General features: G+C 45.3%; 1 protein-coding gene across 6 annotated transcripts in view; it reads left to right on the plus strand.

Annotated features, from left to right (window-relative positions):
* IDE (insulin degrading enzyme) overlaps positions 1–24,197 on the plus strand; it is a 3,524,264-nt gene that overhangs the window by 2,843,191 nt on the left and 656,876 nt on the right. For all 6 annotated transcript variants that reach the window (XM_044056694.1, XM_044056696.1, XM_044056693.1 and 3 more), the window contains one exon: positions 9,297–9,388. In XM_044056694.1, the coding sequence (XP_043912629.1) occupies positions 9,297–9,388 (92 nt within the window). The remainder of the gene's footprint in view (positions 1–9,296; positions 9,389–24,197) is intronic.

The raw sequence follows: 24,197 nt of genomic DNA on the forward strand, positions 1-24,197 counted from the left end.
CCCCTGATACCCACTACTTCTAATTCGCAGGCTTCTACTGAAACCCATTCGGAGTCCGGTATGCCGCGAGATGCTTCTTCGACTATGGAACCTGCGGATGTCTCTACCTTGGAATGGATCCAGAGCCGCTGTGCAGGCACCGGCTTCTTAGGGTGTATTTAGGCCTACAGACATTCATATTAAACCGCCATCATTTTCATCCAGGCCTAAAACTCGCACCACGCCTAGAAAACCGACCAAACCACAAGCCCAGGCCCATATGCCTAAAAAACAAATGCTTAGAAAGGCTGAAGACCTCATTACCTTGATTAGGGGAAGCCAGCCTTCCCCCTCTAAGAGACCTAGAACTGAGTTTCTTTTTGATTGTTCTTATCAGGAATCTGATTTTTCTGCTTCTTCTGATTACCAGGATTTGCCCTTATCTACTTATGAGGATTCTGATGCAGAGAATTCTATTCCCACTGCTTCCCGTCCAGAAGATTTTTCTTTTGGTGAAATCTTGCACACTGTTAGGGAGCATTTCCACTGGGAAAGCCAGGATTGCTCTGACTCCAAAAAGAGGCTTAGGGAATTCTTACTCCTACCTCAGCACAGGCCTTTAGCTACCCTCCTGTTCTGAACATTGTAGATTATGCTTTCTTGGAATCTAACCTTTCCCCAGACACTTTACCTCCAGCTCTCAGAAAACCTGACAGGTATTAGAGTACCTGACTCTCACAAGTTCCTCTTCAAGAATCCTTCTGCGGATCCAGAGACCATTTCCCAAGGACCAAAAGGCATTAAGGCTACTGCTGCCAAAAATCCTACCCCTTCTGATAGAGATTCTAGAGCTTTAGACAGATGAGGTAAGAAGGTATACACTTCTGCTACTTTGGCCATCAAGGCTTTAAATTGCCAGATTTATATGTTAAAGTATTGGCAGCATGTTATGGGGCTACTTAAACAGAAAATGATGTTGATTCCTAACTGTACTGAACACAAAGAATTACAGGATTTAATGCATTCTGCAGAACAAGTTGGTAAACATACTTTGCAGTGTGGTTTTGACGCTTTAAAAGCATCTTGCAGGGCTGCTGTCACTGGATCTGTACTTAGAAGGCATGCTTGGCTTAAGGAACAAAACTTGCCAGATCATGTAAAAGCTAAATTACTGGATGTTCCCTTAAACCAAGACCGCCTTTTTGGCAACAAAGCAGAAGTCATCCACAAAAGGATGGAGGAAAAAGCTAAATCTATGCAAACTGTTAGATTTTCTACAAGTACAGCCTCCCAGATTCAGTAGGCATTGGCCTTCTAAGAACTGGTCCTTTCCAGTCCAAACCCAGGAACAGCAGACCACCTAGGATACAGTCTCAGGCTTCGTATAAACCTAAGCAGTGGGGGGCTCCCACTTCCAAAGCAGGGGGTAGTAAGCCACCCCCCCCCACGGAAAAAATGTCAGAATGACTTAACCTTAACCCTTCCAAGCCCTGCTCTACTACCTGCTCCCTTAGGAGGAAAGCTCGCCCTGCATGCAAAAAACTGGGAACTTATTACCCAGGACAATTGGGTTTTGAACATTGTTTCCCAAGGATACAGATTCCACTTCCACAATCTACCAACACCAAATGGTTGGTCATACCTACTCCCAAATCAATGGGCGGAGGCCCAACAGCAGGTTGTCTGTCTCCACAATATCAGGGCTATTCAGCCATTCCCAGCAGAACAAAGAGGACAAGGCTTTATTCAAGACTTTTTCTGGTACCCAGAAAAGACAACTCCTGGTGTCCTATCCTGGACTTCTCTATTCTCAACACCTTTCTGGTAGTTCCAAAATTCATTATGCTAACTCTGCAACAGCTTCTTCCCATGCTAGCCAATGTTGCCTGGCTGGCAACCCTAGACTTGAAAGAAGCTTACCTGCACATCCCAATAAGAGAATTTTGCAGGAAATAACTACGCTTCAAGGCAGGCTCCATGCACTATCAGTTCTCTGCACTTCCCTTTGGCTTATCTACTGCGCCTAGGGTTTTCACAAAGTGCCTAGCTCCAGCCATTGCATTTTGCAGGCAGAGAAATATTCAAATTTACCCATATGTGGACGATTGTCTGATTCGGTCAGAAAGCCAAGACTTGCTATTACAACACCTGGCATTCGTAAAGAAACTTCTAACCTCACTGGGGTACACCATCAACGAAAAGAAGTCTCATCTAGTACCCTGCCAACAGATTGTATTCCTGGGAGCAAGCTTGAACACAACTTCCCAGTTGTCATTCCTTACTCCAGAAAAACAAGTTTACTTGACAACCTACTTCAAACTATTGGCCACAAAACCCCAGCTGTTTGCAAGGAAAATACTGCAAGCCCCGGGGTTCATGGCCTCTTGCATTCTACTAATTCCATATGCAAGACTGCATATGAGAAAACTCCAATGGTATCTAAAAAGCCTATGGTGTCAACATTCTCAGGACCTGGAAACAGTGATTTCTATCATTCCTTGTATGAAGACAGAGTTCCTTTGGTGGGCAGAGGCCTGCTACCACAACAAGGGACTCCCTTTCACTATACCCCCTGCCGCCCAAACCCTAACAACAAACATATCAGACTATGCATGGGGGGCTCACATGGCAGGACAGTGCATTCAGGGCAAATGGAACCCGAGACAGATGCCCCTGCATATCAATCAAAAAGAAATGTTAGCTGTACAGAATGCTCTGACAGCCTTCAAAGACCGTATTCTTCCAGGACAACTATTGGTAAAGACAGACTACACCACAGTTAGGGGAACCCACTCTTACCCTCTCTGCAGACTAGCCATGGCTCTGTGGAACACAGCCTTGAGCTACCAAGTACACCTGCAAGCTCAGTTCCTGCCAGGCATACTAAATTCACTGGCAGACAACTTAAGCAGAAATCTCATGGACCCACACGAAAGGAAACTAGAAGCCAAAATATTCAACCTCTTGAACAAATGAGGGACTCCAGAGATAGACCGGTTTGCCTCCCCTCTGAACTACCAATTGAACAATTTCTGCGCAAGAACTCCCCACAACCAAGCTTGGAAAGTGGATGCCCTGTCCTTTACCTGGGAAAGCCTCTCAGTTTATGCCTTTCCCCCTCTGCCTCTCCTCTCGAAGGTTCTACTAAAGATCAAACAAGACAAGCCAAGGACAATACTGATTGCACCATACTGGCCATGCCAACACTGGTACCCCCTCTTGCGCAGTATGGCACTGCTACAACCATGGCACCTGCCTCAGATCCCTTCCCTGCTGTCCCAGCAGGCGGGCCAGATTCTGCACACTCAGCTTCAAACCCTGAACCTTGTAGCCTGGCTAATTCCTTGAGCTCTCCTTTAGCATTCCTCAGTAAGCAGGTACTGGCTATCATTCTGGAGGCAAGGAAGCCTAGTACTAGAAAATCCTATGCTGAAAAGTGGAGAAGATACTGTTCCTGGAGCCTGGCTCAGGGGATGGGCACAACGGTGCCCAGCTTACCTCAGACTCTACAGTACTTAACAGAAATGCTCCACAGGGACCTATCCTTCTCTTGAATTAAAATTCATGCCTCTGCCATTTCAGCACATTATAATACAGCGCCACCTCTTTTCTGTCACCCCTTGCTAAAGCAATTCCTTAGAGGGGCCAAAACTTTAATACCTCCCAGGAGAGCTCCCACTCCAGCCTGGGACCTTAACTTTGTATTGGAAAAGCTCTCTCTTCCTCCCCTTTGAAATAGCGGCTACAGCTGAGTTTAAATTCCTTTCTTGGAAAACAGCTTTCCTTCTAGCCATCACTCAGCAAGAAGAGTCTCTGAATTACAGGCCCTAATGGCAGTGGAACTCTTCATTATCTTCCATGCAGACAGCGTTTCCCTCAGGACTAACCCTTCCTTTATGCCCAAGGGGGTGTCTTCTGTGGCCCTAAATCATTCCATTCATTTGCCTACTTTTTTCCCTAATCCACAAAACAAAGGGGAACGAGTACTGCACTCTCTGTTCATGCACAGACAACTTAGATTCTATTTGGACAGGACTAAGCCTACCAGAAAATCTGAGCAGCTTCTTGTTAGCTTTGATGCAGGGGCAAAGGGGAAGGCCATTTCAAAGCAAACCATTTCCAAAATGGATAACCCATTGCATTAATTTCTGCTACAAGCACCATGGAAAACCTCCCCACAGGGAGAGGATAAGATCACATTCCACCAGGGCTGCGTCTACCTCTGCGGCATTTCTCAGAGGGGTCCCTACCAGGGACATCATAGAAGCTGCTACCTGGAGTTCTGTAACATACCTTCACCAGGCATTACCACTTGCCTATCTTTTCTAAATCCAGAGTTGAATTTGCCACTGCAGTCTTGCAGGGATTAATAGCTGGCCCTAATGCTCTTTAAATTCCTCCTCCCTTCCTTAGCTTTGGGAATCAACCCAAATGTGATGACTGCAACAGTGAAACACGAAGAACATAGTACAGTTGTGTACACTTACCATAAATGTAGATATTCGAGTGTATTCACTGTTGCAGTCCTGGTTACCCTCCCTCCAGCCCCCCCTGACTTCTCTTGGTTCTACCTCTCCTTATGGTTGGTATGTCTATTTTTTTCTTGTGTATTTGCTTTTTGATGGGGGTTTTACCATACCATTTAATTGCTTCCTATTATGGGGGCACCTGATATCTGGGGCAAGAAAAACTGATGTAATGGCATTGGCTGCATGTTTTATACCCCTGACGACCTGACGTCAAGGAAGAAGCGACAGCATCCGACGCAGAAATCCAAAGACTCTGGTATTCAGGCTAGCTGAGGGCTACCTGCAGGCAGATAACTCAAATGTGAGGACTGCAACAGTGAATACACTCGAACATCTACATTTATGGTAAGTGTACACAACTGTACTATACCTTGTTCTGTGTGATTTTCTTTAACATGAAAGTTCCAGTTATAGGTAAAATGATTTAAGAGTAAAGGAGACTTCATTCAGGTACAACATGGTATGCAGTGTGGAAACTGACTAGGAAAGAAATGCACCAGAGAGGAAGAAACTGAGTCATTTTTTTAATATGTGGAATTGTAGGGATCATTCTGTAGGCAGGAAAGTATACTTTGAAAAAAGGAAATATGCTTACATTGCTGTTGTCCTTTAACAGTCAACATCATGGTTGACAAGGTACAAGAAGTCTTGATTCATTAAAAAAATTAAGTGAATAGCTATCACTTTATGTCCAGTGTTGTCTGTTTTTGGATGATTCAACCTTTCAGTTATCTAGTCCGACCAGATCCAGCCTCGCCACTTTTCAGAAGCTTGGAGTCCTCCCTTGAATACATTCATGAGTTCCCCCGAATATCTCAGATCTCGTTTGCTGCCTGATCTAGGAGGTCATGGTTCTCAAGGGCTCTGACAGTAGAACACATACGTTGTGTTTTTGTAGATAAATCTAGTTTATTTCTAAGGTTCTTCTTTATACCTTTTTAATTTTTTCCACCTTTATCCCCCCACACGCGCACACACAAAAATTGTAGTATATATAGCTGTTTCTCCTTCCCTAGCTTAGGATGTTGTTTCCTTTCCTTTTTTACCACAACATTTACTAGTTTAGATAATAAGGTGTAGTGATTGTAATATCTTTGTGTTTCTGTTTTGTAATGTTCTGTTTTTGATAGCTTTTGGCAGTGGTATTGTTTATTTCGCAGTATGTCAGACAGGGCCACTGGATTTAAGAAGTGTTTGGGCCTGTGGTCACAAAATCCTGCCAAAGGACACTCATTCCCTTTGTGTGTACTGTTTAGGGGTTGTCCACGTGGATTCATACTGTGAGGCATGTGCATATTTTGATCCCAGGGCACTTCAAGGACACAGGGACAAACCTGTTTTGATGGACCTTCTTTCCATCCAAGTGAGGAGTTAGGCTCCTTCTGTACCAGACATCTCTTCTCCAGGAAAGAAAACAGGAGAACCTCAGAAGAGAAAGACAAGGAGAGATGGCAGGTCTAGAGAAATAAAAAGGATAAGTATTCAGAGAAGAGATTTGAAAAGTCCAGAAAAGAGTTGCCATATCCTACAGAATTCTTTAGTCTGGCATGGAAGACATCTAAATGTGTGGATCCAGAACTACTTCCGATCCGATCTCCAGCTCCTCCACCTCACTTTTTGCAGAACTGGTGAGTCCCAGGTATCAGTCCCTTTCTCGCTGGAAAAGCGTTGTCCCAACCACATTCAGTGGCTTCATCTCTTAATTCTTTCCATTTATTGAAACGTCTTTCAGGAGCTGATGTTGACAGAATGATGCAGAAGTTCTTTTGCACCCAGATTCAACTAGGGGTCAGCCTGGCACCAGTCCGGGTGCCCCAACTGCCCCATCACTGCTTTCTCCAATTCCAGTCTGAGTTTTGGATCGGAAGCCTACAGATCCGAGCCTTCCCACTAGAGCACTGGCATCTGAGCTTGACAGCATTTTCAACTTTGACAGTTTCCCTTACTCTCTTGACTCCAGCTCTGTCGGACTGGAATGAGTCTCAGAGCCAAAGCTTAGAAACTGGAGGTTTGGGTCAACTCTGAAGTTTTCAGATGAGTCCCTTCCACTTGGTGTTTCATAGTTTGATAGCTTGGCACTGATGGCCTCTAAACAGGGGCAAGTTGGAATCAAGGATGTCTCTACCCCAACTGTTCATCTTTCAGATCATAGGGGTGCTTATTTGACCTCTGTTACATCTTTGGCATTCAAGACATTTGAAAGAGTTCTCTCCAAGTTGAGAGAAGAAGAGTCTCTGCCAAGCTTTGCTCTGTCTTGCTCCACTGATGGATCCAGTATCCAGTTTCATTCATCCTGGTCAACAGGGACAGTCAGCCTCCTACAGCCTGACAGGGTTCTCATCATCTGAGTTCCCAGTCTGATTCTGAGCCTTCACTGGAAGTCCACAGGCGGGTAAGGTGTTGAAGAAACGGATTTGTAAGAAGAGACATTTGGATTCTAAAGACAAAGGCTTTAATGACACACATGATTCCACACAGTCCCCAATAGAAAACGTCACCTTTGCTGACATTCTACAATTGATGAAGAAAAGAAAGGGTTGGTACACTCACTTTCTCATTGCAATACACATACCAGGGACTTTCACAGTCATTGTTCTGGCAGACAAGATGAGCAGGTCTGTTCTTCTGCCTCACAAGTGGTCCTTCAATCAGACAGTGGCAAATCAGATTTTCAGTCACTGGGGTCAGCCTTGCTGTGATCTTTTTGCTTTGTACCTAAACAAGTACAGCAGTTACTTTGCCCTTATACCTAAACAGTTCAATCACCAAGAGATGCTGCAGTCCTCAGTTTACCTGTGGGCCTCCATTATGCTTTCTCATAAAGTTATTTCAGAACACCAAAAGGTGGCAAGGCCAGAGTTGTCCTCATTGCCCCCTTTTTGACCCTGGCAAGTTTGATTCCCCTTCCTCTTGCCTCATCTAGTTACACCTACCCTGGCTGTTGGATCCACATGCAAATCTTCTCTGTTATCTGTCCAGTCAGCCTCACCTGAACCTAAAAAACTTAAATTAACTGCAGTGATCCTCCAATTTTAGTGATGGCCAGAGATGCTTGGCTTTCTGCTCCAGTAATATAGATTGACATTTTCACAGAAACCAAACACCAGAAAAGTTTATCTAAATAAATCAAGAACGTTTATCTTATGGGCTTCCTCCAGAGGATTAGACCCATTTTCAGACCCCGTTCTATCTAGTTTGACTTCTTGGCAGAGCTTTTTAAGGATTCTGCTTCTCAATCATCAACGTTTAATTAGCAGCCATTTCTAATTTTCTTGTATTGCTTCTCTGAAGATTTCAAATGCTTTTTTAAAAAGAACCTTCCTATTAAAACCAACAGTCCGAGATCCAGTTTTCCCTTGAGATATTACCTAGCTACATTTGAGCATGCCTCTACAGCAGATTTAAAATATTGTTACTGGAAAACTGTCTTCTTGGTGGCCGTCACCTCTGGAAGGAGAATATCGGAGTTGCAGGCCTTATCATGCAAACCCCCATATTTGTTTTTTCATCAGTACAGAGCATCTCTGAAAAAAAGTTTGTACTTTCTCCCAAAGATGGCCTTTGAAGTGAATCTTAATAGATTGTTTGTCTACCAGTGTTTTTCCCAAAGTTTTCTAATAAAGGAGCATATGTTCTTAATTTATTAGACGTTCATCATCAACTCAGGTTTTATTTACACAGAACTGAAAGTCTTAACAGCTTTTCATTGCTCCTTCAAAAGCTAAATTATGTGGGGGGTATCTAAAGTAACATATCCAGGCGGCATTCCGACTGTATTATGTTTGTCTGTGAAAAGTTGGGACTGATTTCCATAGGGAATCAAAGAATCATTCTTCCAAGGCAGCTACCTCAACTGCCTTTTTGGGTAAGGTTCCTATTGATGACATTTGTGCTGCAGGTACTTGGTCTACTATCCACACCTTTGTGTCACAGTATAAGCTGGATGTATAATCCAGACCAAGTGCATCCTTTGACTCCACTGTCCTCGGGAATATTCTCCTTTGATTCCACCCATGTGTTTCTGTAGCTTGGGAGTCTGTCCCAGAGGTTGAATTGTATGAAAACAGACAACATTGGATGCAAAATGTATGTACTTACAGTAATGCTGGATACATGTCTTGTTTTCATTTAACATCCCTCCTCCTGACGCCCAGCCAAAGTTGTCTTTTTGGTCTCCTGTGAAATGATTGGACCTGACCAGTGCCCTTGTTTTTTGGACAGCTTGTTTTCTTGCTGTTCTCTGTGGTTTCATCACTATTGTCCACTGTATAAATTTGGTCTGTATTTTTGTTTTGGGATAATCCTTTATGACTATAAGTAGGCAAACTCGATCTGAGTTACTCTGGGGAGTTTGGGAAGTTATGGGTAAAGGGAGTAGTCAGAGCTTTGCATCCATGCTTCTGAAAAGCCCATGAGGTTGGATCCAGTAATCCAAAGGTTGAACTGGACAAAAACAAGACAACGCAGATCTAGCATTATGGTAAGTATGTAACTTTCATTTCCAACAGTTCTTTAGTGGTTTCTGCTAGTTTGTTTCATTGCATAAGCTTGTTTTATTTGACTAGAAAACAAGTTTTTTGATTTGCTAAAATACAGGGCTAAACTTATACATATTAAAAAATAAAATTAATGCAGTGTTACTGTCTTCTAATAAAGATACTTTCATATAATATGTTACAATTTGTTGTAGTTGTTTCACTGCAAAGTTTTAAAAAACGAGTGATTTAAAGCATATGTATCACAAAATTATCATCATTTACATAATTGATTGGAATCTTCCTTTTTCAGATGTCACTCTTCCTCGCCTTAAAGCATTTATACCTCAGTTGTTGTCACGGTTGCATATAGAAGCTCTTCTCCATGGCAATATAACAAAACAGGTTGGTTAATAATCATTTTTAAGGCAGTAAAGCTTGTTTGTCATAGCTAACATATACTAGTAATGGAACATTCTGTGCCTTTGCCATGTTTTTTAGAAGGTATAGCAAGACAGTTTCTTGATGTGTGTTAGTATGCATCTGTCTCAAGCAAATTTATCTTCTGGGCAGGCCCTGCCAGGTACATAGTTTTTAAGCATTGGTACCAAGCATAAAATCTTTGTAGATCTTATAACAACATATAGCATTATTTTATAATACTATAAGGTGATGCTTCATTTTTCTCTGTTCTGTTTCTGATGCCAGTCTGCTATTGTTTTGCGAAAACTAACTTGATTTTTGACAACTTGCTTGATGGCAGAAGACTCCCCTGATCTTAACATTTTCTAATTAAAACAAACATGTTTTACAACCAGTTATACATTCCAGTTTTGAATCATATAAATAAAATTAATCTAGGAGAATAAGGTTACATATACAGTGACCACAGTATTCATAACTCTTCTGAGCTTTATACTAGTTTACCATGGGTCTATATTACATCATCAAACTTGCAGGAGTTAGAACGTTGTAATATCGAACCATGACGTTCGAAACCCCAACAATTACGAAAACACAGAACAGCGACCCCCCCAGGGGGAAAAAAAATCACTGTTCCGGTACAAAAAAGACAAAACAGTTACACTTTAAACTTAAAGTACCCCCCCCCCACACACACACACACACACACACACATTCACCCCAACATGCCAACTTTGAGATCGCACCACAGTGGAGGAAATAGCAAAGCCCCGAAAACGGCCCACCAGTTTTTTTCCCTGGGAAAAAAATCGGTGTGCCGTGGCTTCACTATTTTCATATTTCAAACATTTGGGTTTGATATTACAACATTCGGACTCCTGTGAGTTCGACGTTGTAATATAGACCCGTTTACCACTACTCACAATAGTGATTATGCTTCCCTTTCTGTCTACTTTACTTAACTTGAGCCATCATTTCTGTTAGGGGTAGTAGTTAATTAATACTTGTGTAACTGAAGGAAAGGGTTTGGAGCTCATTGAAGTATTGCTCCTCTAATGTATGCACAATTTCCCTGTTCCTTCTCTCTGTTTGCCTCACCTCATCCTACTGCTTCCTCTTATCCTCCCCTCTATTGAATCTCATCATTTACTGTTGAATTCTCCTTTAATCTGCAGTGTCTTTGTGTTGTACCCATTGGGCTAATCATTTTTGTGAACAACCCTGCCTTTTTAACTCTTCCCCTCCCACCTCCATACTTCCCTAATTGTTTTGCCTCATCTGTCTTTGTACTAACCAACTATTTCATATGTCTCGAATTGCTGGAGTCAGTCTCTTGCTGTACTAGTCCAAGAATGAACTTTAACATTATCGTACTTAGAGAAACCATGTGTGTCACTTCTATAACTTTGCTCAGGTTATATTCACAGTGGAAAAGTGTGCAAGACCTGATAGTTTAATTGGCAACCAAGCAGTGCACAGAAATGTCCTTGGAAAGCAGCTTAATAGATTACAGTGTAGGTTCCAAGGTTTATAGGCTCAGTAACAAGATAACAGCATTAGTGTCCACCTAGAAGGATTATAGCTGTTGCCCATCATTGAAATGTATGTACCTATGTATTCATCAAGCTCTTTACAAAAATATATGAATTGTCTGGCATTGTTTTAAGGGCATAGGAAATTTGCTCTAAAGTTAATGAGCTATATAAAAATGTTGTTGCATTTGTTGCATTTATTGTCATTTGTGGGTTGTTTGAGGTTGTTTGCCTTTGTACTTAGATTAGCAGCCATCATTGTTTTACAGATGAAGTCCTGAAGAGAAAAGAGGATTTTTCATAACTCAGTAAATAAAGAGTAAATCCCTGTCTAGTGACAGTACTGTACCAAGAAGAGGAAAGATTTTGAAGTCTTAGTGTTGGAGGTTTACAAGACTGTCTGTCTTATTGGTGAGACGCCTCTGAACCTTTTCCAGATGAACCTGGTGTTTGGTCAGAAAATTGCAGAAGCGAGGTGTACTGTATAATTACCAAGCGATTGAAGTGTACATTGAAATAATATCTCACTGGAGCAAATAACAGTCCTTTTGAGTATCCTGTGGTAATACTGAAGACCTTTATTGCCACAATTGCAACCTTTTCTTCCGAGAAGTCTCTTTCTATGATCGTAACAAAGTCCTTAATAACAAAATTTATCTGTAGTGTTTTACTCTTTCAGTACATTGGCTAGTATAGACCACCTACTTTCCAGTAGTTGCTATAGCAGTAATACATGCACCAGGGATAAGAGTTGTGTAGGGAGTTACTTTTGAGTAGCCAGTTTTTTTTTCTTTAGATCTTACAGCTGTGAGAACATCCAGAGTCGGGTATGGTTGCATCATCCCAACATGATTCAACAGCTGCTAATGTTCGCAAGAGTATTGGTCAGAGGTACTTTGATTGTAAATTGGTGTAACAAGCTGATTTTTGTATTCCAGACAATTTGTCATTCATGAAGTACTACAGAAAGTAAAACAAAGGGAAACGTAGCTTTATTTTAATGATTTTGTTAAACAGTGGTGACCCTAATTTACTGCATTGAAGCATGTGGCACATAGGCCAATACTGCTGCTGTCACTGCTTTTAGAAATTCTTAACCTTTGATTAGAACAAGGTCTTTCATCCCTGTTTGAAGTCTTTCATGTTAACAGTCTAGAAAGTTTTCAGTTAAGTACTACTTGTAAGCTGTTTTATGAGTATGTTTTGTCTGTAATAAAAAAAAAAAATTAGGAGACCTGCAGTAAGAAAATCTTATTTAGCAAAATGGAAATGTTTTTTTTTTCTTTAATGCCACACAAGGTCTGCACTCATTTTCTTCTTAGTTTTTATAACACTTTAACAGTGTATTTGGTTTGGGCTTTATTATTCCTAAATTACAATTTTGCATTTCTGCCTTTTTATACAGCATTGTTCTCATGAGTAGCTTCTTACTAAGTTTACACATTTTCTTGCATCTCCATCTTTCAAAAATAAGCATTTCACAGTAATTTTGCTCTGAATTATGACACTGGCTGATTTTTGTATGTGTTTGTAAATATAAAATCTGATGTTGTCAGTCTTCACATAATTCTTGCCTGTGGGCTTGGTTCCAATCCTCAGAACTGAATCTGCTGATCTGAAGTAGTTTACTTCATTTGATCATCAACCTGTGGGAATACGGATCCGTATCGGATCCGAGCCGGCAAAGATTACTAACATCAGCTGCGAGCTCCAGACTTCTCCCCTTACCCATAATACACCTCCATCCCCAGATCTCGTTTGCCGCGATTTGTAAAACATCATGTCTCTAGAGCCCCCAGGTAGCAGGGTGATTCTGACTGTGTTTGTCTAAACTTTCTGTTACTTTTAGCCATTTCAGGTTAGTATAGGTACCCTTTCTCCCATTCCATCGCTTTGGCGTAGAGTGTAGGTTTGTAGTTGAGTTAGTTTACAGTAGTTTGTCTGTGCTGCCCCTCCCCCCTTAGTCCATTGTGGTGAGTGGGTGTGTGTGTTATTAGCCGAAAGAAAGTTTTGTCTGTCTGTTTTTTTTTTTTTTTAAGGCTTCTTTCCTTATAGTATGGCTGAAAAGCTTATCTTTAAGCGCTGCACAGTGTGGCCATAAGATCTCTCCAGTGGAAGGCCACACTCTGTGTGTGTTGTGCTTAGGTGTGGCCCACCTTAATGTGGATCACTCCATTTATGTGGGGTTCAGTCCCTGAACTTTGAAGGATAGAAAGGCCAAGTTGGCCCTCAAAGGTCTTCTGCCTGCCATTGAACCTCCTTCCTTGTCTTCAGGCCTCCCCTTCCTCCCAGGCTGGGACTCAAACTCCTGCATCTAAGCCTGTGGTAATGGAGCAGAGGAGAGGTGGAGAGCGGGAGAGAGATTAGAAGACTAAGGAAAAGAGGAATAGGTCCCTGGACCTCGCGTCACCGAGCAAGTCTGCACGGATCCGTGACTCTCCTCGGCTCCGGTCTTCGAGATTCTCCCCGGATCCGGAGGAGGCACGTTCATTCTCCCTGGCCTCGGTTCCCTGACCAGCCAGGTCGGAGTCTGTGGCCTCTTCACGGTCAACCCATTCTTTATCGGACATGGATCTGGATAAGCTGATGAGGCACTTGGGTCTTGCCAGCCCCCCTCACTCAGGAGGGGTGAGCTCATTTTCCTTTTTTCGGCCCATTTCTCCTTCCCTGATCCGATCTACGGCTTTGGTGTTCCCGGATCCGAGGTTGGCCTTGGTCAGGGGGTGAACACTGACAGTCCTTGCATCCTCGACGGCGACAGCTGCCGGGAGCATCTCTGATCCGACCAGTTCGGATCCAAGCTGCTCTCTGAGCTGGAGCCTGGGTGTTGGATCTGAGGGAGTGGAACCTTTTCCTTTGGCTCCAACATTGTCGGGCCAGGTTCCCTTCCTCGGAGCTCCGTCCATTTCTGGTCCGGCTCCGATTCTCGCATCGAATCTGGGGAGACTGGCCTCCTTATTAGCTTCCCAGGAAGTCCACTGTCCTTTGGGGTTCAATGCGGTAGAATGGGTCTTCTCTACCAGATCGAGGCCTCTGACCGCCCCCTTGGACTCCACCCAGACCCCCTCTGCTCTGCCTACGGTCCCCATTGTCTGAGACAGCCTGTGACTGAAGAGCCCCAGACAGTTTCCCCAGAGGAATAGATGGCTTGCGAGCACTCCCCAGCTAGCCCGATGGGAGATGTACCTCGCAAGCATACGTGCAAGAGGAGGCACTTGGACTCCCCTGAGTACCTCACAGAGGACACAGATTTAGATGATGGGGAGGGCTCCCCAAGATCACCTCCCGACGATGTCTCCTTTGGAGACATCATGGAGATCCTGCACCAGCGGGGAGGTTGGTCTGCCCCCAAGCCCTCCTCTGATGAGTCTGTGTTTCTGGAGGCTTTTGGCACAGGCCCAGCTATGTCTTGGGTGTCCCCTCTCGCAGATCCTTTAGTGGATTTGTTCACCTTGTGGACGTGGAAGGAACCAGATACCATGGAGCCGATCCCCAAGTGCCCTGATAAGGATTTAAGTCCCCCTATTGACAGGCCTTCTGGAACAAGGGCTCCCCAGTGGACGCCATGGTGGTAGCAGCAGCCACGAAGAGGGAACTATCTCATGAAAGTTCCTTGGTTCACCCTCCTGACCGAGAGTCATGGATGATGGACCATCTAGGCGTCTATGCGACTCCTCTCCCATGCGATGGAATGAGAGGCTAGGGTGGCTGGGACTGGCGTGTCCATGAGGTGTAATGTTGGCTCAGGTTGTACCAATTTACCAAACCCTTTAAGGCGTGCCTTTGCCAATGCCCCTTATGATGGCGCGACTCTTTTTGGTAAGACCGTCAAGGAGACACTAGTCCAGAGTGAGGACGACGGGAAAGACCTTCTGCCGTCGGGATCCGCTTCTGTAACCCACAAAGGTCCTTTTCCCGGAACCAGAGAGGGCAAAAGATGATGTGGTTCTGGAAGTCTCAATATTCCTGGGGCACTCAGGGCTCTTCTTCCCCTAGAGGTAGAGGGGGACAGAATGGATGTTGGCCCAGAGGCCGAGGGGATCCGCGGAACTTCGGGTCACGAGAACCATTCTCGGACAGACCTAGACAGTGACCCTGAGGGGTTGCCCGGCTCCTCTACTCTGGAGGCAATTGGGGGACAATTGTCCTTGCACCTAGCAGGATGGGAGTCCATAACAGTGGACCGCTGGGTGCTTCAAATCATATCCAGAGGATAGTCTGTCCCCTTCATGGGTTCCCTCATATCTCCCAAATACCTCCCGGACGTTCCACCCATGCAAAGGGAGGCAGCAGCACATGAAATTTCCAAGCTGCTAGGGGAAATGAGCCATCAAAACTGTCCCCCCAGATCAGTCCATATTGGGCTACAACTCCAGGTTCTTTTTGGTACCAAAGAAAACGGGGGACTTGAGGCCCATTCTGGACCTCTCTGCCCTGAACCTGTCAGTTGCCAAAGAAAAGTTCTGGATGGTCACACTACAGTCCATCATGCCGTACCTGCAAGAGAGCGACTGGATGTGCTCGTTAAATTTCCAGGATGCTTACTATCACATAAAAATGCACAGAAGTTCCAGGAGGTTCCTCTGCTTCCGGCTAGGGGCCAATCTTTATCAATTTTGAGCCCTACCCTTTGGTCTCACTACAGCCCCCAGGGTGTTTACCAAAGTGATGGCGGTTGTAGCGGCTCACCTGAGGCTTCAGGGGATTCAGGTCTATCCATACCCGGACGATTGGCTCCTCACTGCTCCCCACCAGGCATCTACTTTTCCAAACCAGGGACTACTTTCTGACTCTGGCCCTGAGTTTGGGTATTACAATCCACACATCCAAATCTCTACTAGAGCCTGTACAGGTGATAGACTACATTGGTGCCAGGATAGACACTCCAGGGCAAAGTGTTCCTGACCTCGGAGAGAGAGTTCAAAACCCTCAGGATGCATGTCTCCCTATTTTGCCATTCTCACCTCCCGACAGCAGAATCAGTGTTGAGGGCCCTAGGCTCGTTGGTGGCAACCATAACTCTTCTTTCATGTGCTCGACTACACATGCGGATTCTTCAGTGGACTCTAGCGGTTCAGTGGTCCCTGTTGGATTTACCGCTAACCTATCCTATCCACCTAAGTCAAGTGTGTCGGTTGTCCCTCATATGCTGGATGTGCTGTCCGGACATTTTGGAGGGACGACCCTTTGTTCCAGCCCCGGCCCAAACCACAGTGACCATGGATGCCTCCCAACTTGGGGGGGGGGGGCATTGTTCAGGCAGGGCAGTCTGAGACCTGTGGTCCTCCACAGAGACCACCTTGCACATCACTGTCCTAGAGATGAGGGCGGTTCTTCTAGCATTGCAGGCCCTTCATGCCTTTCTTTCTTTCTCTGGGGATGATTGCAGTTCAGTCAGACAACATGTCAGTAGTCTGGTATATCAGCAAACAGGGAGGGACCAGATCTTATCCCCTTTGTCGCGAGGCTATGAGAGTGTGGGAAGAGGTGATCTCCACCGGTCGCTTTCTCATCGCAACGCACATTCTGGGATGGTCCAACGTTCTAGCAGACAGGCAAAGTCGGACCATTCTGATGCCTTTCGAGTGTTCTCTGAATCTGTCAGTAGCGGAACAGATCTTCAGTGAGTGGGGTCAACCTTGTTGCGATCTCATCTCCTTCCAACACGAATTGCAGCAGGTTTTTCGCTCTGAACCCCCTGCCTAGGGAGTCCCCCAGAGATGCTGTAGTTAATGCTTGGCCTCCCGGTCTTCTGTATGCTTACCCGCCAGTTCCTCTCATCCTGAGGTTTCTGCAGAAAGCTTGTCGACTGGGGAGCAAAGTGATCCTCATTGCCCCATTCTGGCCTCGCCAGGTTTGGTTCCCCTTTTTTGGTCTCACCTTCTGGCTCCACCTTGGATCCTAGATCCCATTCAAGGTCTGATCTTACACCCATCGGGGGTGCCTCATTCGAGTCTGGACAGTCTGAAGCTCACGGCTTGGCTGCTCCAGTTCCCGTAATTGCTAGGACTCCCAGACTTTCCTCCTCAGTTAAGTCTATTTTTGTGGCTGCTCATAAGTCTTCAACCAGAAAGGTTTACTACAGCAAGTAGAAAGGTTTTTCTTTCTGGGCCTCTCAGAGGAGTTTGGACCCTTTCACGGCTCCCATTTCCACCACTCTTCATTTTCTAGCTGATATTTTCCAGCATGGTGCTAGTTCTTTTACTGTCAAAGTTCAGTTGGCTGCCATTTCTCATTTTCATGTGGGCGAGAATTCTGCAGCCTTGGCATCTTCTAGACTGTGTAAAGCCTTTATTAAAGGCACTTTTTTGTTACGCTCCCCGGTCAAAGATCCTGTCCCCTGGTGGGACCTTACTGTGGTTCTCAAAGCTCTGGTCGCCCCGCCTTTCGAGCCTGCCACTTCTGCAGATCTAAAATTTCTATTGTGGAAAACAACCTTTCTGGTCGCTATTACCTATGCTAGAAGGGTTTCAGAATTACAGGCCTTGTCCATAAAATTCCCGTACATGATTTTCCATAAAGATAGAGTTTCCCTTCAAACCAACCCATCTTTTCTTCCTAAGGTGGCATCGTCAGTCAATATCAATCAGACTATAAATTTGCCTGTGTTCTTTTCCAATTTTACCAACAGGATGGAATACAAACTACACATGTTGGATGTTCACAGACAATTACGATTCTACTTACACAGAACAAAAAATTTTCGTAAATCTGATCAATTGTTTGTTTCGTTCTAGAGACCCTTTTTGGGCAAACCTATTTCCAAGGTCACTAGAGCTAGGTGGATTTCTTCATGCATCCTGCAGGTCTATAAGGACAAAGGCATGTCTCTTCCAAGTCAGGTTAAAGATCATTCCACCAGGTCCATGGCTTCATCTGCAGCTTTCTGGTCTAGGGTATCTTTGGATGACATTTGCTCTGCAGCTTCTTGGTCCTCATCTCATACTTTTATTTCCCATTACAAATTGGATTTGACATCTAGAAGGACAGCATCCTTTGGCTCCGCGGTGCTCTGGAATATCCTTCCATGTGGGCTTCCCTGGAGTTTAGTAGCTGGGGACTCTGTCCCACATGTTGAAGACCAAGTGAAGTAAACTACTTCAGATAAAGACGTTATGTACTCGCCATAACGTTCCATCTGAGTAGTTGTGCTTCATTTATCTTCAACCGTTTCTCTCTCCTTCCCCCGGACCTTTGGCAGATGTTCAGCCTATGGGCAGCAGTATAGGTCACAAGTAAGTTATCAGGTTGGGTTATAAGTATAGTTTCAGCAAACTCGATCTGGGGATGAAAGGCAGTGGAGGTGTATTATCGGTAAGGGGAGGAGTCTGGAGCTTGGAGCTGATGCTAGTAATCTTTGCCGGCACGGATCCAATACGGACCCGTATTCCCACAGGTTGAAGACAAATGAAGTACAACTACTCAGATGGAACGTTGTGGTGAGTACATAACTTCTTTTTATTCCAGGTTGCACCTTCCAAAAACTCTCGAGCTAAGCTCTATCCACAGTGCTCCTCACCAAATTACCTCAGATTTTGTGTGATGGCTCTTAATGCCAGATGCATTGCATCCCATCTCTCGAGCATTAGTGTTTCTTCTAATTGTAAGTCAGTTTTTTTCGTACTATCCAATCTCTAAATTTTTATCTTTTATTTCTATCTATACTAACTTCTCCTCTAGATATTTCTAGTGTGTGTGTCCGTGTGTTTTCCTCTTTCCTTTACTGATGTTCATCGTGTTACCCTGCTGCATTCATCACACTTGGGTTATCCTGCCGTCAGGCGGTCCCGCAGTCGGCCAGAATTCCAAAGTCTTCGTCCGGCGTCGGTTGCTGTCGCTTCTTTCCTGACATCAGAGCGCCAGGGGTATATCAGAGGCATCCGACGCCATTTTCTTCAGTCTTTCATGCCTGAAGCAGAAGCAGTTTGCAAGTGCCAGTCGGCCGACACCTGAGATTTTCGAATAGAGTTTCAGTCCGAAGTCTTCAAAGCTAAGTACCCCGTTGGGGAACCTTTTCTTGCCTCAGTCCGATGTCAGAAAAAGTTAACAATTGCATTTCTTGTGGGAAGCAAATACCTCATAAGGATTTTCTTTCTTTTTGTATACCTTGCCTAGGCCCAGACCACGATGTCACTGGTTGTCGGTTTTGTGCTAGGTTCAATAAGCGAACTATAAGGCATCTCTTTGATTTCACACGACACTACTTTGGTAGAAAATTTAATTACACTATGCCATCGGAGCAACCGACTACCCGGCGTGCATAAAAAACGCAAGGATAGGGACAGGCAGCCTAGATCCAAGCCAGACTCTGAGGCCTCGGCTGGCCCGGTCGCCGGTTCTCTGGTTGTCAGTGAGGTGCCTACACAGCCCCTGGCTACCGCTGAATTGGATCCCCAGGCCGCATCGGATCTCCCAGCAGAGATTTCTAGGCCGACACAGCCTTTTTCCTTAGGCCCAACTGACGACATCGCAGTAGGGGAAGCCAGTGCTGCAGAAACACCTTCGGCTTCTGAAGGTGTCTTCGGACTGACTACCCTCACCATAAAATCTTATGCTAAGCTTAAGACCCCTCTAAAACCAAAACAGCCTACACTTCAGTCTCCAGGTCAAGGCCCTGTGCCTAAGAAACAGATGCTTAAAATGGCTGAAGATTTGATTTCTTTGATCAGGGGTTCCCAACCCCCCCCCCCCCGACAAAAGGCCTAGACAAGAGGAGGATTATGCCTCCTCTGATCAGGTGTCTGTTTCCTCAGGCTCCTCTGAGGAACAGGATTACTCCTTTCCCCCTTATGAAGATTCTGATGCTGAAGACTCAATTCCCTCAGCTTCTCCCCCTGAAGATTACTCCTTTGGGGAAACATTACACACCATGAGGGAACATTTCCACTGGGAGGGTCAGGAATACTCTGACTCAAAGAAAAGGCTCCAGGAGTTTCTTTTACTTCCCCAGCACAGACCTCTTGCTATCCCTCCTGTTTTGGACATAGTAGATGATGTTTTCTTAGGAAATCTAGTTTAAATCCAGATTCTCTGCCTCCTGCTCCAGCCAAACCAGGTAGATACTATAGAGTGCCTGACTCTCACAAATTCCTTTACAAAAGTCCTGCTGCTGATCCAGAGACAATCTCCCAGGGTCCCAAAGGGGCTAAGGCTTCTATGGCTAAAAATCCTGTACCTTCGGAAAGGGACTCCAGAGCACTAGACAGGTGGGGGACGAAGGTTTACACCTCTACTACTTTAGCTATGAGAGCACTAAATTGTCAATTTCTCATGCTTAAATACCAGCAATTCCTTACGTCTCAAATAAAACAAAAGATGGGCATGCTCCCTCAACAGTCTGAACTCAAGGAAATGCAAGATCTGTTGCATGCAGCTGAACAGGTGGGCAAACATACTTTGCAATGTGGTTTTGATGCCTTGGAAGCGTCCTCCAGAGCAGCTGTTACTGGGTCTGTTATACGTAGGCATGCTTGGTTAAAGGAACAATCTCTGCCTGATCATGTTAAAGCAAAGTTACTGGATGCGCCCTTATAGCAGGATGTTTTATTTGGGATTAAAGCAGAGGAGGTTTTAAAGAAAATGGAGGATAAGGCAAAATCTATGCAGACGGTCAAAGATTTCTTACAGGTACACCCCCCACGCTTCAGCAGAAATTGGCCAACAAAAAATTGGTCCTTTCCAGCTTCTGACAGGCCACAGAGGGGTAAATACAGGCGCCCAAGGGACAGAGGACAAGCACAAATCCCTTACAAACGTCGCCAATGGGGCACTACAACACAGAAAGGGGGAGAAGACAGGTCCCAAACCACTAGAAGGCAAACACAATGACTTAAACGTCACACTGCCAAGCAAAACCCTCTTGGCAGCTTCCTTGGGAGGAAAATTAACACTTTTTGCAGACAACTGGCGCATCGTCACACAGGACAAATGGGTCCTAGACATTATCTCACATGGATACAGATTCCATTTCCACACCTTGCCAAGGATAAAAGGAATGTCAAACCTGCCACAAAATCAATGGGCAGAGGCACAAAACCAAATTACAGCTCTCATGGACATGAAAGCCATCCAACTGGTACCTACACAGGAGCAAGGCCAAGGATTTTACTCAAGGCTCTTTCTAGTCCCCAGAAAGGACAATGCTTGGAGACGCATTCTGGACCTTTCAATTTTAAACACTTTCTTGCAAGTACCCAAATTCAAGATGCTAACACTACAGCAGCTTCTTCCCATTTTGGGCAAGAAAGCTTGGCTAGTAACGTTGGACCTCAAGGAGGCATACCTGCATGTCCCTATCAGACAAAATTGCAGAAGATATCTCCGTTTCATTGCAGGTTCAACCCATTACCAATTCTCTGCACAACCCTTTGGCTTATCTACTGCGCCCAGGGTCTTCACAAAATGCCTGGCACCAGTAATTGCATACTGCAGACAGAGGGGAATTCAAATATACCCATACCTGGACGACTGTCTCATACAAGCAGAAAGCAAGGACATTCTCTTACAACACCTGGCTTTTGTAAGACATCTTCTAAGTTGCCTAGGGTACACAGTAAACGAACAGAAATCAAAACTAGTGCCCTCACAAACTATGACATTCCTTGGTGCCAGCTTGAATACAACGGCCCAGATGGCTTATCTGATGCCAGACAAACAACTACAATTAGCTCAATACTTCAGACCAATGGCAACAAAGACCCAACTCCCTGCAAGAAAAATTCTGCAGGCCTTGGGCTTCATGGCATCTTGCATACTACTAATACCATTTGCAAAACTGTATATGAGGAAATTACAATGGTGCCTAAAAAGCGTATGGACTCAACACAGTCACAGCTTGGAAACTATGATAACTCTCAATGTGAGAGTGTTCAATCTCGCCGTTTGTTCTTACACATGGGTTCGGAGCCGATCCTCGGCTCCGTGTCAGCCGCTTGCAAGCTCTGCATCGAGAAGAAGCTCGAGATCACCTAATACCCACAATCCCCCTCTGCCTTTACCTCAGATCTAGTTTGCCGCTGCAGCGTTCGCATCACTGGGTCGAGCTCGAGCACCTAAGATAAGATTAAGAAATTTTTTCTTGTATTTTTTATCTTATAAGGTTATTTAGTGAATTTTTGTGTGTGTGTGGTAAGGTTGAGGGAATCTCGGTACCGTTAAGTTGTTAAAACTTATTTAGAGTTCTCTTCGGGGCCTACCACCCCTTCTTGGATTGGACAACCGGATTGACTAACATTACTGGATTTGACAATTTTACCGGACTTGACTATTTTACTGGATTTGACTTTTTTCTCCTTTATAGTGACATGTCTGAAAAGGCTAAATCGGGGTTTAAGCGTTGCCAATGTGGGCAAAAAATGTCAGTAACTGACAATCATAGTTCCTGCGTCTACTGTCTTGGCCCTCTCCATCTGCAAGAAGACTGCTCTATTTGTCATTCTTTCAGTGGGAGGGTCATGACAGATAGGCGCAGGAAACTAATGGATAGAGGTTTGTTAAAACCTTCCTTTCAGGAGGCTCTGGATGCTTCTGACCAGGCATCCAAGTCCTCGAAGGAATCGAAGACGTCGGAGCCCAAGTCATCGGCTCCGAGCTCTTCAGCTAAAGTTAGATCACCGGTTCCACAGACTTCGGGGCCGAGTGTTCAACTGTTGTCAGTTTCCGAGCCTCGAGTCTTGGAACCGGTGATGGAGCTCCCTCCCCCGACACTGTTGAGGTCGGCTCCGTCTTCGGTTCCTTCGACCCGTTCTTCCAAGCCCCTCTCCGACATCGATGTGGACCGTGTGGTGCAGAAGTTATTGGAGCATACGGCCCTATCCAAACTTATCTCGGTTTCAACCCAATTGATGTCGAAACTTGAAGGCCTTCCATTATCTCCATCCCTTCCTCCCCCGAGACCTGTCCAGTCTTTGGAGCCGGAAGAGGTTGATCTACTGATTGTGGAGCCCTCGGTGCCAGAACCGTCCTTTTCTTGTTCGGCTCTGTTCACCTCGACTCCGTCGGATCCGGTACCGGAGTCTCGGAGCCGACGATCCATCCTTGGTTCCGGGGCCGAGAGTCGAACCGATGTTTCGGTTCCGACTCTTCCTCTCGGGGCCTTGGCGCGGATCGATTCGGCTCTGTCCTCGGGGTCGATGCCTTTGGTGCCTGTTTCGGGGATTCTTCCCATTTCTTCGGAACCGGGAGATTCCTCGACTCGGGACCCGGGGGCCTTTGATCTCATGAGGAAGGTGTTGTCTACCCAGACAACCACATCAGTAGAAGCAGCCTCTCCTCCCCATAAAGGACCGTTATCTTCCTCTGCACCAATGGCCACATCCAAGCGTTGAGCACCGGTGTCTCAGCCACCCCTGGAGGGTGCCCCCTCTTCCTCGGAGGCTTCTTCGGATGCTCCCCCCGAAGAAGTCCCTAGGAAAAGATTGTGTAAGAGGAGACACTTAGATTCTCCACAAGAATCTTTGACATCCGATACTGACTTGGATGAGTCAGAAGGGTCCCCAAAGTCACCTTCAGAAGATGTCTCTTTTTCTGACATCTTGGAGATTCTAAAACAGAGAGGTGATTGGCAGTCCCTTCCCCCTTCTGAGGATGAGTCAGTCTTGCTGAAGGCATTCGGTGCTCGCCCTTCCTCCTCCTGGGTCACTCCGCCCTTCGATGAGTTAATGGAGTTGATTGCTCGAAGGGCGTGGGAGACACCTGACACGGTGGAACCAGTCCCTAGGAAGCCTAATAAGTACATCACTGCACCCCAAGACAAGGCTTACCTCACAAAGGGAGTTCCAGTGGATGCCATGGTGGTGGCCGCGGCCACGAGAAAGGAGATGTCGGAATCTTCCTCATCTGTTCATCCGCCTAACAAAGATTCCAGGACTATGGACAGATACGGGAAGCGCATTTTTAGTTCAGCGGCTTTTTCTATGCGATCCCTGAACTACTTGACCCATTTTACACGTTTACAGAGGGATCTAATCAAAGAGCTGGGAGATACCCTCCAGGGTACTACAGATGCTGCGGTCTCAGAGAAAGTTACAGCACATCTCAATACCCTTACATCCATTGTTAACTCATCCATGAGGCTGATATCATACGCAGCGAAGGATCGAGTAGGGCAGCAGCTTCAGCGATTGCTCTTCGCAGGCAATCCTGGATGCGCTTATGTTCATTTGCGGAAGCCTTCAAGTCTTCCTTTACTAACGCCCCATTTGATGGTGCCACTCTCTTTGGCCCCAAAGTAAAGGAGACCCTTACCGGTGTGAACAGGA

This window comes from Protopterus annectens, chromosome 14.part0 (genome assembly GCF_019279795.1).
Source record: "Protopterus annectens isolate FY-2018-M chromosome 14.part0, PAN1.0, whole genome shotgun sequence".
Taxonomy (NCBI): domain Eukaryota; kingdom Metazoa; phylum Chordata; order Ceratodontiformes; family Protopteridae; genus Protopterus; species Protopterus annectens.